This window comes from Sus scrofa, chromosome 15 (genome assembly GCF_000003025.6).
Source record: "Sus scrofa isolate TJ Tabasco breed Duroc chromosome 15, Sscrofa11.1, whole genome shotgun sequence".
NCBI lineage: Eukaryota > Metazoa > Chordata > Mammalia > Artiodactyla > Suidae > Sus > Sus scrofa.
The window spans coordinates 119953097-119968484 of record NC_010457.5 but is presented as its reverse complement, the minus strand read 5'-3'; the positions used below and the strand labels follow the sequence as shown (position 1 = coordinate 119968484).

Below are 15388 nucleotides of genomic sequence, written 5' to 3'. Positions count from 1 at the left end.
GTTTAAGATGCAATAGATTTTGTCCTGGCCTGGCCCCTGACCTCTCTGCCCCTGACTCTTGCCTGGCCCACCCGCCTCACATCACCCAGGGGACCTGAGCTATCCGACCCGGCCCAGCCTCCAGACTCCTTCCAGACTGCAGCTCCAGGCTTTGGTCCATTGTTTTATGTAAGGCCTTCCCCACGCCAGAGGCCCCTGGTGTAGAGCCTGCCTGCTACCGCCCTGCAGCTGCTGCTTATGTGAGGTCCCTGCCAACCTTCATCTCTCCCGCCATGTCATCGAGGGATAGAAGTTTGGGTCTGGAAGGAATCAGAGTGATCTAACTCATCTCCCTTGCTTTCCACATGGGAAAATGTTAACAAGCAGAATTTTGGTTTCCTGAGTCCCAGGCCATTGCCTGTACCGCTGCACAGACTTGGTCTTAACTTCAGAGGAGAAGCTTTGACTGCAGCTATTCCCCAGGCGCAGTGCCCTCTGAACTGAATTTTATCGTCTTAGAATTGAAAGCGACCTCTGAGCTCATCTAATCCAATCTCCCAGTGGAGGAAATTTCCTCCACAGCATTCAGGTCAAGAGATTAGTCAGCCTCTGCTTAAATGCTCCTAATGATGGGAGTCTCATTACCACTTAAGGCAGTCTGCTCCATCAGAGTGGCCAGATCCAATGGCTAGGAAGCAGACCTTATAACAACCTGAAATCTCCTGTGAGACATCTGCATCTTGGCTTTTTTTTTTGGAGCTACCCAGGAATGGCACCCAATTACAGCACTCTCAGTGTTTAAAGATGCTGATAGCAGACCTTGGGAAATTGCCCGAAGGCGGGGATACTTACATTAGGATCAGGATTCAGGCAGTTTGACCCTCTCTATAGTGTTCAGTTTCTGTGATGCTGGAGGGCACAACAGGAGAGCCACCTTCAGTTTTGATAGAGACCTTGCTCTGACTTGTGGTTGAGAGTCAGGGTGGTGCATGGGGATACCTGGGCTTTGGAACCAGACACGGCAGAGTTGAAATCCTGATCTTATTTTTTTTTTAAGTTATTTATTTACTTTTGCTTTTTAGGGCCACACCTGCGACATATGGAGGTTCCCGGGCTAGGGTTCGAATTGGAGCTGAAGCTGCTGGCCTACACCACAGCCACAGCAACGCAGTATCTGAGCTGCATCTGCAACCTACACCACAGCTCACGGCAACGCTGGATCCTTAACCCACTGAGCAAGGCCAGGGGTCCAACGTGCGTCCTCATGGATGCTAGTCAGATTCATGACCTCTCCTAAATTTTATTGTTTATTAAAGTATAGTTGATTTATAATGTGGTACCAATTTCTGCTGTACAGCGAAGTGACTCCGTCATAAAGATATATATCTCTGTGTGTATATATGTGTATATATATATACATTCTTACATGTTATGTATACATGTTCTTTTAAAAAATATTATCTTCTATCATAGTCTATCCCAGGAGATTGATAGAGTTCCCTGTGCTGTATAGTGGGACCTCATTGCTTATCCATTCTAAATGTAATAGTTTGCATCCACTAACCCCAAACTCCCAGTCCATGCCACTCCCTCCCCCTCCCCCTTAGCAGTCACAGGTCTGTTCTCTTGGTCTGTGACTCTGTTTCTGTTTTGTAGATAGGTTCATTGAAATCCTGGTCTTTTGTGAGCTGCATGGTTGTGAGCCTATTGCTTAACCTCTCTGAGCCTCGGTTTTGTCTTCTGATGGTTCCCTAGGGTGACCTATGAAAGCCCTGACCTTCCTGTGCATGTGAGGGGAGCTTTAATTATCATTAAGAGTGGTTGGAGGGAGGGCCGAGGGTTTGCTAACTGCCATCTGCTGACATCTCGACCCACCCTGTCTCTTTCTAGCACTTCAGTGGGGAGTTTCCCGTCAGGGGAGAACGGCGACCCAGGCCCTCGGACACCCACCCAGCCTTTGCTGGATTCTGGCTTCCGCGCCACCGGCAGCTTGGGCCAGCCCAGCCCTTCAGCTCAGAGAAGCTACCAGAGCTCTTCTCCGATCCCAGCTGCAGGCAGCAGCTACCACAGCCCTGACTACGCACTTCAGCAGTTTGGCTCCCCAGAAAGCCAGGCCCGGTCCCAGTTCAGTGTGGCGGGTGTCCACGCGGTGCCTGGGAGTCCTCAGGCCCGGCACAGGACAGTGGGCACCAACACTCCCCCGAGTCCTGGCTTTGGCCGCCGGGCCGTGAACCCTAGCATGGCTGCCCCTAGCAGCCCCAGTTTGAGCCACCGCCAGGTGATGGGTCCACCGGGACCAGGTTTCCATGGTAACGCAGTCTCTAGCCCCCAGAGCAGTGCAGCGACCACTCCGGGAAGCCCCAGCCTGGGCCGACACCCTGGGGCCCACCAGGTGTCAAGCCTCCATGGCAATGTGGCCACCACTCCAGGGAGCCCCAGCCTGGGCCGGCACCCTGGGGCCCACCAAGGCAACCTGGCCTCCAGTCTCCATGGCAACGCCATCCCCAGCCCCGGAAGCCCCAGCCTGGGCCGTCACTTGGGGGGGTCTGGATCTGTGGTTCCCGGCAGCCCCAGCTTGGACCGGCATGTGGCCTATGGTGGCTACTCCACCCCTGAGGACCGGAGACCCACGCTGTCCCGGCAGAGCAGCGCCTCGGGCTACCAGGCTCCTTCCACACCTTCCTTCCCTGTGTCCCCTGCCTACTACCCGGGCCTGAGCAGCCCCGCCACCTCCCCCTCACCGGATTCAGCAGCCTTCCGACAAGGGAGCCCCACGCCAGCCTTGCCGGAGAAGCGGAGGATGTCCATGGGAGACCGAGCGGGCAGCCTCCCCAACTACGCCACCGTCAATGGGAAGGTGTCCTCCTCGCCTGTCCCCAGTGGCATGTCCAGTCCCAGCGGGGGCAGCACCGTCTCCTTCTCCCACACTCTGCCCGACTTCTCCAAGTGCTCCATGCCAGGTGTGCCATCTCTCCTGCTGGCAGATAAGCCCACCCATTGGGTACCAGTCTGGATCTCTGTTCTGACATTTCCTTGGCAGACTGATTTCTGGGCCTCAGTTTCCTTATCTGTATAGCGGCAGTTGGAGCATCCTCAGAGTAGATGTGCCATGGTCATGGCAGCTCTGGGGGCGGTGACGAGGATGTGGATGCAATAGTGCTGATGAGGCATGACTGGTACAATTGCCATCACCATCGCCGTAGCCACCACCACTTGTGGCGTGCCAGACTCTGAGCCAAGGACTGTCTCGTCAGCCCTCACGGCCACCTGGCAAACTGGGTATCATTACCCCCATTTTACACATGAGCAAACTGAGGCTTGGAGAGGCTCAGTCATTTGTCCAGGGTCCCACAGTTAATGAATGGTTTCTCATCCAGACCCTTATCGCCCTAAAACTTGAACTCTTAAGGCATGATTGGAATGGTCTTCTCCTATTTCTATAAATTGAGGGTTACCGTGGTTTAGCGTAACCTTGAATGTATGCCCTTCAAGCCTGGACCCCCATACCTTTTGCCCACTTACAGCACTGTTCCCACCTTTGGATCCCACCTCACTAATAATAGATCTGGCAGCCAGATGTGATGTGGGACAAAGCTGAGGGGTAGGCATTTTTCCTGGACTCGAGTTTCTCCCAACCCGGCTTCTCGGAAGCCCACTTGGGTTTGCACACTGAATTCTGCACTCATCACCAGAACTGGGTCTTTTTTTGCTTCCATTCAGAGGGCTTGTGATCTAAACAAAAAGGTCAACGCTTCATCTGATCTGCAGCTTCTCAGCCAGACCTTGAACCTTACTCTGTGCAGAGTGGCCTTGGAGCCTGGGGGCCCTTGAGGGAGATGCTGAATGTTGCAGGCAGCCCCGCCTCCCAGACCCTCCGTGTGTCCTGCCCTCCCAGGTCCTGCCCTGAGCCTGCCATGCAGGGGCACCTAGGGTGACTCTGCCCGCCCCTGCTTCCTGCTGCCCACCCGAGACATCTGGTTCCCAGCCGCAGCTTTTGGAGGCTGCAAAACTTCTAGGAGTTGGGACATTTCCTGTTTCCCACCATCTTCCCTGCTTAAAATAGCCATGGGAGTCAACACAGGAAGGCACATGGGGCGGCAGCCGCCTCTGACAGCTCATGAGACAGGGCCCGGCAGCCGAGGGGCCTGGGGCTTGGGAGCAGAGAGCGGCGGCTTGCACGGTTGGAAGGCCCCGCTGCCTTGTCCAGAGGCCCTTCTCGGTGCACAGCTGCTGGGAAAAGGAGCTGACCTAGCCTCTCACTGTCCTCCAGAGACAGATCCCAGATGCCTAGCAGAGTGTAAATAAGTTGAAATTGACTAAGCACTGGACTCACAGCCTAACCAGCTCCCTGGTCTGTGCCCTGAAATTTATAGCATCATGAGCCCAGGCTCCTCTGCTCCAGCCTCTCTGCAGAAGGGAGCGAAAATGTGCAGATTTGGAATATATCTTGTTACCTCTTCTCCATCCTTCCTTTTCTTTTCTGTTGTGCCAAAAGATGAAGGAAGAAGTTAGAGAATGAGGACCATAAGTCCTAGTACTCAGCCAGGAAGATACGGTGTCACTGGTACTGCACTGGCTGCTGTGCCTTCTTACCTGGAAGGTCTTCCAACAAGCTTTTCTGAGGACCATCTGTGTGGCTTGGGCAAGTCGCTCGCCCTCTCTGAACCCCACATTCCTCACCTGTAAACTGAAGTGGTGGGATAAGATGCCGTCCGAACTCCAGAACCTAACGTTCTGTGAAAGCACCCCTCGTCTGCAAAGGGCCTGGGCACAGGGGTCTCCGCCAGAGAAGTGGGTATGTGGCCTCTTAATTCCAGGCCAACCCTTTCCCTCACTGTCCCAGGCAGGGCAGAGCGATCTTTTTGCTCTCCATGAGGCAGAAGCCAGGCTTTCTGTATGGGGAGTGAGGAGGGAGTGGGAAGAATGGGACAGAAATGCATCTTTCTGCCCCCATCTTCAAGGTCATCCTGATAAAGCCGGGAAATCAAGCCCATGGAGAGAGGGAGAAAGTGGGAGAGAAGCTTCTGGCTCCCTTGTCTCAATTCTTCAACTCAGTTCTGTAAATTTTCCGTTCTAGAAGCTTCTATTGTAACCACATCACGGTTGAACCTTTCCTCTGCCTCATTTCTTTCCTCATTCCTCACAGGTGTGCTTCCCAAGTACACTCCTCAGTAAACACCCTGCAGGCAAATCTTAAGGCTTCATAATCTTTTCCCTGTTGAACTTGATCTATGACGGTTGACAACAGAAGTGGTCCTAGAAAGACTGCGAAATGAGATTTTGGGGTTTGATTACCTATCAGCATTTGTGAGGTTTAAGGAAAATAGTGATTACAGGGACGATGATAGTGGATGACTGTTGCTGGGGCCACTGATGCAGTAGAGAAGGATGCTCAAAGGTTTCCTCTTCCTCTGCTAGAGGAAGGGGGAGGCAGGGTGGAGTAGGGCTCTCACTGGTTTGGTGAGAACACTGTTCAGACTCTTCTCACGAAGGCTTGACACTATCTCACCACAGTTGTCAGAAGACAAGGAGAGGATGAGAAAGCTGCTTGAGACCGATCCCAGCAGTGCTCTGATGGTGTGTGAGCAGACTTGTGTGTTTATTTCCTAGGTCAGCCGTAACACAGTACCACACACTTGGTGGCCTGAGACAGCAGGAATTTATTCTCTCGTAGTAGCTGAGGCTGGAAGTTCAAAATCAGTCCTGTTAGCAGGACTGGTTCCTTCTGGAGCCTCCAGGGGAGAATCTTTTGCAGCCTTTTCCTTAGCTTCGTGTGGTCGCTGGCAGTCTTGGGATCCCTTTGCTTGTAGCTGCATCTCCCAGTCTCTGCTTCCACCTTCACATGCGTCTGTCCCCGTGCGTCTCCCTGTCCCTTTCCCTCTTCCTGTAAGGACACCAGTCGGATTGGGATCTGCTCTAATCTAGCATGACCGCATCTTAACTTGGTTACATCTGCAAAGACTCTACATCCAAATAAGTTTCTGTTCACAGGAACCAGGGCTTGAACCTCAACGGACTCTTTTGGAGGACAATTCAACTATAACCCTTTCCTTTCCTCTCCTCCTCCTGCAGACAACAGCCCTGAGACCCGGGCGAAGGTGAAGTTTGTCCAGGACACTTCCAAGTATTGGTACAAGCCCGAGATCTCCAGGGAGCAGGGTGAGTGCTGGGTGGTGCTGAAGGGCCTGGGTCCATCTGAGCTCACAGCTGGCTACTGTCCACCAGGGCTTCCCAGGGCAAGGGACGCAAGCAGACTCATTCTTCTTGGCAGGAGGTGATGGTCACAGAGGGGCTGGGACCAAGGTTAGGCAATAAGAGGCACCTTAATTTTACCGGAGGAGTAGAGGCAGTGGTTGGTTGTAGCCCTTTCCTTAAAAGCATCAAAGTCTTGGTTTTCTAGGACAAAGTAAAAGGCTGGCCAAGACAGTGTGAAACCTTAGCTTTCTATCTGCATGATGTGGGAGACTTTTGCACCTTTTTCAGAAAAAAAGCAAAGTTGGGATGTGTCGGGGTGGAGACGAGAGGCCCCAGCCCCTAAGGAAAGTCCCATGTGGATGTAGGGCGGGGGAACTCCTGGCTGAGGCAGGTCTGCGCTGCTGCCTGTTTTGGTGAATACGGTTTTATCAGAACAACCATATCTGTTACTTTATGCACTGTCTGGGCTGCTTTGGTGCTGTGATGGCAGCGATGAGTAGTTGCAGCTGACGCTGCATGGCCTGCAAAGCCTGCAACACTCACTTTCTGGCTCTTGGCAGAAAAACTTTGTAGTGCGGGAGAGTGTTTACATTTTGACTTGAAGGAATCTCGTTTCACCTGGGAAAGAATGAGGTTTGGGGTCTGATGAGCCTTAGTGAAGCCAGTGCCTCAAGGTTTCATGTCCTCTTCTCTCCACTCCACCCCTCCCCCCACCCCGATTCAGCCATCGCCCTTCTTAAGGACCAGGAGCCAGGGGCTTTCATCATCCGTGACAGTCACTCCTTCCGAGGAGCCTATGGGCTAGCCATGAAGGTGTCTTCACCCCCTCCGACTATCATGCAGCAGAATAAAAAAGGTAACACTGGCTTCTCCAGCAGGGCCTCAGGACTAGGCGGTCCCTAGAGTTCTTTAGGCCTTGAGCTGCTGGACGCACCCGGGGCAGGGGCTGGGGTGCTGGACAGGTCTCTGATTCTCACGGGAGTTGGTCCCTACTGAGCAGACTCTTCAGAAGGGCGGGTCTTAGCTTGGTGGTGACTGGGGTCAGAGACAGGGAAACAGGATGATTGGGAACTTGTGAGTGAGTTTCCTTGAGGGGTGGGCTAGCAGGGGTGGTCTCTCTGGCCATGGCTCTGGCCATGTTGTTGCTATGACTGTGGCTCTGGCCATTTATTGCTGTGACTGTGGCTCTGGCCATGCTATCGTTGTGACTCTCTCTCCATCGAAGCCCTGCACAATGGAGGAGTTAGGAAGTGGTATTGGGTGAGGGAGGGGGTGGACTCCATGAGGAGTGACTTGCCCGCATTTCTTCCTCTTCATCCCAGGGGACATGACCCATGAGCTCGTGAGGCATTTCCTGATAGAGACGGGCCCCAGAGGAGTCAAGCTCAAGGGCTGTCCCAACGAGCCAAACTTCGGTGAGCCATCCCCGCCTCTGTCCCCATGGTCTCGGTCTCAGGTCTGTCCCGGGTTCCCCACCTCGGCTTCTGCCCATCCCCCTCGTCACAGACGCAGCAGAGAACTGCACAGTGACTCCCTTCCTCCGGATGGTGGCTTCTTCACTCAGCCACATTTCTTTTGGCATTTGTCCTCCCCTGGGGGAGACTTGTTATCATCATCACTGGAATAACAGCTATAACAGCTACTGCCTGTATGCACCACCTGCTGGGGGAAAGTCCTGGTCGGTGCCTTCTATCACTTCCAGGCTCCTGACAGTCCTGCATGGTGGGTGGCATCGTCCCATTTTACGCATGAGGAGACTGAGGTTCATAGGGGTCAGACTTACACAAGGACACACAGCTGATAAGTGACCGAGTGGGGATTTGACCCCCGCCCCCCCGCGCCCTGTCCTTTGACACGTCGTCTGCTGCAGTTCGCTGAGAAGGGTCCCGGCCGCTGGGGGACTTAGGAGAGAGGCTGGGAGGCACTGTCCCTAAAGGAAAGGTGTGAAGAAACCCGAGGCTAGAGGGAGCCTTCAGGATCTTCTCCCTTGGATCTTGCTAACAAGACCTGCCTCTCTCCCTGCAGGATCCCTGTCCGCCCTGGTTTACCAGCACTCCATCATCCCCTTGGCTCTGCCCTGTAAGCTGGTCATTCCAAACCGAGGTAGGAACCTGAGACTCCTTGCCCTCCAAGCGCGCCCTTGTGTGGGCCTCCATCACGCCTCAGCCCAGCCAGCTGCACCAGAACACCGGCCAGGGTTGCAGGAAAAGGGTCATTTTGCTAATCTGGGAAAACTCAAAACCACTTTCCTCTTAATTTTTTCCAATAAAAAAGAAGGGGAAAGTTCATTTAAAAGCTTCATTTCAGAAACACACATAATTGACTTTCCAGATTGTTCTGGAAAATTCTCTGGAGGCTTTACGAATGCATCCTCGAATCCTCAGAATTAAGCCTCTCCCCGAGGGAGGCATTGGAAGCCACGGGGAGGACCCTGTCCTGAGGATGAGATGGGCATCAGTGAGCAGGGGGAGGGGAAGACAGGTGTAGGTCACCGGGCGTCCAGGTGTGGGAGGGTGGTCTGAGAGGAGAGAGCACATGCCAGGAACTTCTAGAGGAAGAGCAGGGAAGGAAAACAGGAAGCCTAAGACATCCCTGGAGTTTCTAGTGTGCCTGGCTGAGAGAGTGTTCCCTGACCAAGGGGCCAAGGAGCTGATGGGAAGAGTAAGCCCTCTCTCACTCGCAGGAAGTACGGATGGAGCCCAAGAGCCTTGGGACACATAGGGCGAGGCTTTGAGTGAGACACTGGGGCTGGCAAAGGAGAATTTAGTTTCTCTCAGAGAGGTGGTGCAGCCTCGGAGGGCGGCCAATAGACACCCCAGACTCTTCAATAGCACAGGCTTCCATGATGTAGCCCCGGGTACACAGGGCTCGCATGGGGGAGGGGAGTGTGCCTGGCCCTGAACTTGAGGTCTAGGAACTGGGAACTGGGATATCCCTTTTCCCCATGCTTTCTGTTCAATGAGAGTGTATTCAGGGGAGTTCCCACCGTGGCGCAATGGGATTGGCAGCGTCTGTGCAGCACCAGGATGAGGGTTTCATCCCTGGCCGGGGCACAGTGGGTCAAAGGATCCAGTGTTGTTGCAGCTGCATGTAGGTTACAACTGTGGCTCAGATCTGACCCCTAGCCCAGGAACTCCATATGCCCCGGGGTGGCCAAAAAAAAAAAAAAAAAAGACAGAAGAAAAGTGCAATAAATAAATAGAACTTAAAAAAATAATAGGATATTCAGAAGTGTGTCTGGGATTTACTTTCAATCTGTTTTGGTGCTCCTGGGATTCTGTTCACACATAAAACCTCCAATATTATTTGACAGTTTCTATGATCCAGTTCAATTCATTGAATTATTAATGCTATTGACCACCATTATTAGCTTAAAAGCTCAAATACTATTTAAATAGCGCTATTAACCACATGATTTAGACACGAATTAAATTATATTTCTAAGGAATTTATCAATTATGAAACTGCTTGATATTTACGTCGTATAATCAGTGGTTTTCAAAGTGTGGTCCTCAGACCAGCAGCATCAACACCCCTGGGAACTTGTTAAAAAGCTAATATTCTCAAGCCTCATCTAATCAGAAACTCTGGGGTGGGGCCCAGCAGTCTGTGTTTTAACAAGCCCTGCACCTCAGAAATGCGGGTGCGAGCAATACTCAATTCTTATTAATGTGGAAATTGCAGTTGTGCTGCATGAAGGTCTCATGGGTTGAGGCATTTATTGACCTACATGAAGACATGTCAGTGAAAACATCTACATCAGTTGCCCCTCGAGGGCTTGCTTGATGCCAACCACTGAGCTAACACTGTACATGGAACATCTCAGGAACCCAGCGAAGAGGGTACTGTTACCATCACCTCTATTTTATAGATACTTGGCAAGTTTCAGGGCGAGTGACTGTACCCCGCTCTGTTGGACTCCAGAGCTCCCAGCTAATGTGCCCAATGCTCAATCACTGGACATGCAAACTAGACCCACGTGCCGACTGCCAAGGCTTGTTATGAGAAGCAGTATCCATTGCAAGAAATATTTGCAGAGCTAGCTGGAGGCCCAGCCAATGTTGTGCTTCTTTCCAGCTCTAGAGTTTTTAGTTACCACCTGAGTTAAATTTTTGTCTCAGACCCTACAGATGAATCAAAAGATAGCTCGGGCCCTGCCAACTCGACCAGCGACCTGCTGAAGCAAGGGGCAGGTGAGTGGCTATCCCTGCCCAGGCCTTTCGTCCCCTGCCCCCGTCCCCTCCTGCAGGTGCAGGTTGGATGTCCGTCCCTCCTGCACCCAGGTATATCTGGGCAGACCACATTTCTGTGTGTAGATGCCTTGGCCCAAAGCCGGCCTGAAACACACCTGCTACCTTCTCCCTGGAGAGAGGACCTGGGCGTGGTCCCCACCCTCTTCAGCCCCCAGAACTCTTCTTTGTGTGGGTTTCTTCCAGCCTGCAATGTGCTCTTCCTCAACTCTGTGGACATGGAGTCACTCACTGGGCCACAGGCCATCTCCAAAGCCACTTCTGAGACACTGGCTGCTGACCCCACGCCAGCTGCCACCATCGTTCACTTCAAAGTGTCTGCCCAGGGAATTACACTGACTGACAACCAGAGAAAGTAAGACTCTTCTGCTTACTTCCCTGGGTTGGGCTTCCCTTTGCCCCCCCCCCCGGTGACCCATCTATCCAGCCATGTACCCACCCACTCACCAGTTGACTTGTTCCTTGTGCCCCTCTCTCCATCCATCCACCCATCTACATGCTCACCCACCCATCAGCTGATCCATTCATTTCTGCATCCATTCATCCCCCATTTATCCTCCCCACCCATTTCTCCTTTCACTCGTTTATGCCTCCTCCTATCTATCCACCCATCAAGCCACTTATCCACCCACCCATCCACTCATACACCCACCCATCTATCCATCCACCCACCCATCTATCCAGCCACCTGCTTTCACCAATTGATCCATCCATTCCTATATCCTCCTCTACCCATGTAGCCCGTCACTCATTTATGTCTCACCCATCCATCCATCCATCCACCCACTCATCCAGCCAGCCAGCCAGCCACTCATCCATCCATCCATCTATCCTTCCTTCCTTCTACAAATATGCCCCCGTTGGCTATGCAGCTGTAAATGAAGCTGATAAAAGCATGTGCTTTCCAGAGCACAGCCATTCCTCTCACTCTCTCTCCTCAACCCCTTTCCTCCTCCAGAGTCCACCCATTCTCATTCTTCAATGCCGGTTTCTTCCTCATTTGGGACCTATTTCTATGACCCATCTCTCTGTCCCTATGCATTGCTTTATGTCCCCAGTGGGAGCAGCCCAGGCCATTGTGCTCATAAGGGAGAGGCTGTGTTGACTTATGACAGCCACAGACGGTGGCCTGACCTGCAGGTGGAGGGTGGGGAAGAGCCGTCACTTCAGCGCTCATTCTGCTTGTCTGATGTGTGTGTGTCACAGGCTCTTCTTCCGACGACACTATCCCCTCAACACTGTCACCTTCTGCGACCTGGATCCACAGGACAGAAAGTAAGTCTCTTGCAGACACCTGCCCTCCCCATCACCTCTCCAACATGGAACTCTGTGTATGTATGTGCGCACACGTGTGTGTGTGTGCATGTGTGTGTGTGCGTGCGCACACATATGCACCTGTGTGTATGTCCATTCTTAGTTTATTTTGAAGATCTGTCTGTGTCTGTGGGGCTGTGAGTAGCTGTGTTGGCATTTTTTTTGAGTTTTTCCACCACCAATTTGAAGCCCCTTCCAGGGACTCAGATACCAGCTTCTGCCCTCACTGCTGCATGACTCTGACCCTGAATCTGCTTCTCTGCCCTGGCACAGGGGCCCTGCCTCCCCTGGGGGCCTGGCTGTGCCCAGGGCTGGGCTCTGAGGGAGAAGTGATGGCTTAGGCTGTGCCCTATTCTCTCCACAGGTGGGTGAAGACGGAGGGAGGAGCCCCTGCTAAGTGAGTGTGCCCCTCCCCCGCCCCGCTGGCTGCTCTAGGTGCTCCTTGGCTGGGGTGGGGAGGGGGTGGCTGTGGGGGGAGGTGGGTGCAGAGCAGGTTGGAGTCTGGGACCAGGAGGCAGGCAAAGGACAGCTTTGGAGAAAAGCCTGAGCAGGCAGCCAGGTCTTTGGCCTTCTCCCACGTGGAGGCTGAAGGCCCAGCCTCCAGTCTTGTCCCCATCCCTGGCCCAGGACCAGACTGGCAGGGGTCTGAGGAAGGGAACAGAAAGCCAGGAGACTTATTGGAGGTGACAGCAGTGGGGCAGGGGTGGTTTAAATGATCTGTTTGTCCCCGGCCTGGCTTCCTTGCCTCCTGTTCTTGCTCACTCTGTGGGCTTCTGTGCATGACGTGGTTGGGCCAGGCCTCCTCTTCAGAACTGGGGAGCCGGGGGGTTCTCAATCCCATTCAGCACTTTACAAGTGCCTCTCAGAGGACTCAGCCCTGGGAGGCTTGAGACCAACCAGGAGGCTGACTCTGGCCCCCGAAGGCCTGATGTTGACACAGTGGGTGAAACAGGACTAACGTGCTGCAGTGGTTTTCAAATCATGTTCCGAGGAACCCTTGGGTCCTCAGGTTGCAACTGAGCCATTATAAAAGGAGGAAACACCCTGCAAGATTTGCAGTCATTTATCAGGATGAACCAGGGTTTTCTCAGGAAAACCCAAACAAAGTATAGGAATAATCTGGGTACTGAAGCTGACATAAGACTGTCCCTAGGGCCTATAATTCCACGTTTTATGTTAATGGGCCCATGCAGACAGCCTCATTTTTTCTCACTGATTGACTTTATCATAGGTAAATGTCCTGCCACTGAATTGACACGTTTGTAGCCATTGGTAGTGCTGTCACCTTTATATATCTCTGCTTCATGTAAAATTGGCTTTAGAAAAAGAAAACATGCACTGTTTAAAACATGCTAAAATCACCGCTGAATGAGACATGTCAGAAGGGTACAGCTCCTGTCTGTGGTGTCCCCAAGCACTGCGCCTCCAGGCAGGGAGAGATTTGGGAAGGTTTGGGAAAGAACCTATATTTAAAAATAGGCTTAGGAGTTCCCATGGCTCAGTGGTAACAAACCTGACTAGTATCCACGAGGGTGCGGGTTTGATCCCTGGCCTCGCTTGGTGGCTTAAGGATCCGGCGTTGCCATGAGCTGTGGTGTAGGTTGAAGATGCAACTTGGATCCCACGTTGCTGTGGCTGTGGTGTAGACTAGCAGCTGTAGCTCTGATTCGACCCCTAGCCTGGGAACCTCGATATGCCATAGGTGTGGCCCTAAAAAAGCAAAAATAAATCAATTTTAAAAAGGTCTTAAGTGATAGGTAAAATGGGAGTGGGGGTAGGGGCAGCTGATTTTGTTTTCATGGGGACAGGGCCGTGGGGCCAACCCGACTGCAAGCTCCCTGAGGGCAGGACGGTGTCTGCTGTGTGGGAGGGGCTGATAAATATTTAATGAAGCGGCGTTCCTGTGGTGGCTCAGTGGGTTAAGACTCCGACTAGTATCCATGAGGATGCAGGTTTGATCCCTGGCCTCGCTCCGTGGGTTGAGGATCTGGCGTTGCCACAGCTGTGGTGTAGGCCGGCAGCTGCAGCTCCCCTAGCCTGGGAACTTCCCCATAAGCTGTGGGTGCGGCCCTAAAAAGAAAAATAAGATGTAATGAAGAAAGGAAAGGATGGAGGCAGGGAGGAGGAGAGCCAGGAGGAGGCCCAGTGAGGCCACCGTGGTCCAGACCAGTGGAACTGCCCAGGATCAGCACGGTGGACGCTGCCTCTGTGGGAGGAATGCAGCAGACCCGGCCTGGCCCGAGGTCACACAAAGAGTTAGTGGCCCAGCTGAAAGGAAGCCCCCGTGTCCAGTCATTTCAAAGCTTCCCTCTCTCCTGCCTCAGCCTCCTCCTGGGCTCGCAGGGTCATCAGGGTCTCGGAGTCCCTGTCACCAGCCGTGTTTGAAGGACTTCATCCTTCCTCACTTCTGGGCCCTGCAAGGGGGAGGTGCTTGGGGACAAAAGCAGGCTGGTCCCAGGCATGGAAACCCCTGGAGCAGCTTCAGGACTCGCCCTGGCGGAGGCCCAGGAGAGCTCAGGGCTGGACCAGGGTGGGGCCAGTGAGATGCCCCAAGGCCCCAGTTTAAGGAGGTGCCTGCTCTCGGGTGCTTGTGGGTGCTCCTCTCTGCCCTTGGATGCTGAGGGTCCACGCCCACATCCACATCCCAAGCAGTGCAGGGACTTGGGCTGCAGTTGAGTTGGTCCTGGGACCCACAGAACTGAAATACAAACATCAGGGGAGGGCAGGCGGCAGTGGGACGGTGTTTGGGCCTGAGAGGTTGGCTGGCCCTCCGTCCTGGCAGAACCGGAGTTGGCTCGCTGTCATGCTGGCAGCTCGGAGCCACGGTCTCCCTCCACTGCACCGAGGAGCCTGGACAGGGGGTTCTGGGGGTGGTCCCTGCCACTTGGGCAGACTGTAACCCCAGGCCTCTGAGATGCAGGTGGGGAGAGCAAAGCTGTAGGAAGCCCAGTGTGTGTGTGTGTGTGTGTGTGTGTGTGTATACACGTGTGCACGCACGTGGTGGTGAGCCAGACCCAACTTTGCTAATTTTAGCTGTTGTGGTCCAGTCCTGGGAGAGGGGTTTCCATCGGAATCTCCAGCTGTCCCGCTTTCCCCATCCCGCTCTAATTAGCAACGTGCCAGCTGGGAGGGGACCTGAGCTCACATTCTGTTCTCTGTGCTCATATTTTTAACTCTGTTTTGCACACAGAGCCTGCTCGGTCACCGCCGTCCTGGGGTGGGGAGTGGGGGTGGGGGGAACAGGTGTGGGGTCCCCATCCCCCTCCCTCTCTTGAGCCTAGAAGAAATGTGTGTGTGTGTGTGTGTGTGTGTGTGTGTGTGTGTGTGTGTGTGTGTCAGGGGAGGGTGGCCCCCTGTCCTTTGGTCTCCCTGACCCTCTCTGGTGTCCGAGGAGGCCAAGCTGTTTGACAGGCAGGTGGCATTTTATTCATGTGTTTATGTGCTGTGGGTAAGAACAGTAGGGTGGGGTGGGGCCTGGTCCAACCAGGAGACGCTGGTCTGGGAATGTTCCATTTTATTTTTGGTCTTATCCCCACCTCTCACTGTCCAGTCTTGTCATTGGCCTCCAGCACCTCCTCCCCCTGTCCCCCCAAAGGGCAATTTCTGCTGACTCTGAACAAGCAACGTGGCATCGCCAGGCACTGGTTTTC

The 15388-nt window shown here is 53.5% G+C and overlaps 1 protein-coding gene across 1 annotated transcript in view; it reads left to right on the top strand.

Annotated features, from left to right (window-relative positions):
* TNS1 (tensin 1) overlaps positions 1 to 15388 on the top strand; it is a 195665-nt gene that overhangs the window by 175313 nt on the left and 4964 nt on the right. Inside the window, 9 exon segments of the mRNA XM_021075207.1 lie at positions 1870 to 2939; positions 6052 to 6138; positions 6899 to 7030; positions 7497 to 7589; positions 8200 to 8277; positions 10296 to 10367; positions 10611 to 10779; positions 11631 to 11699; positions 12103 to 12135. Of these exon segments, the coding sequence (XP_020930866.1) occupies positions 1870 to 2939; positions 6052 to 6138; positions 6899 to 7030; positions 7497 to 7589; positions 8200 to 8277; positions 10296 to 10367; positions 10611 to 10779; positions 11631 to 11699; positions 12103 to 12135 (1803 nt within the window).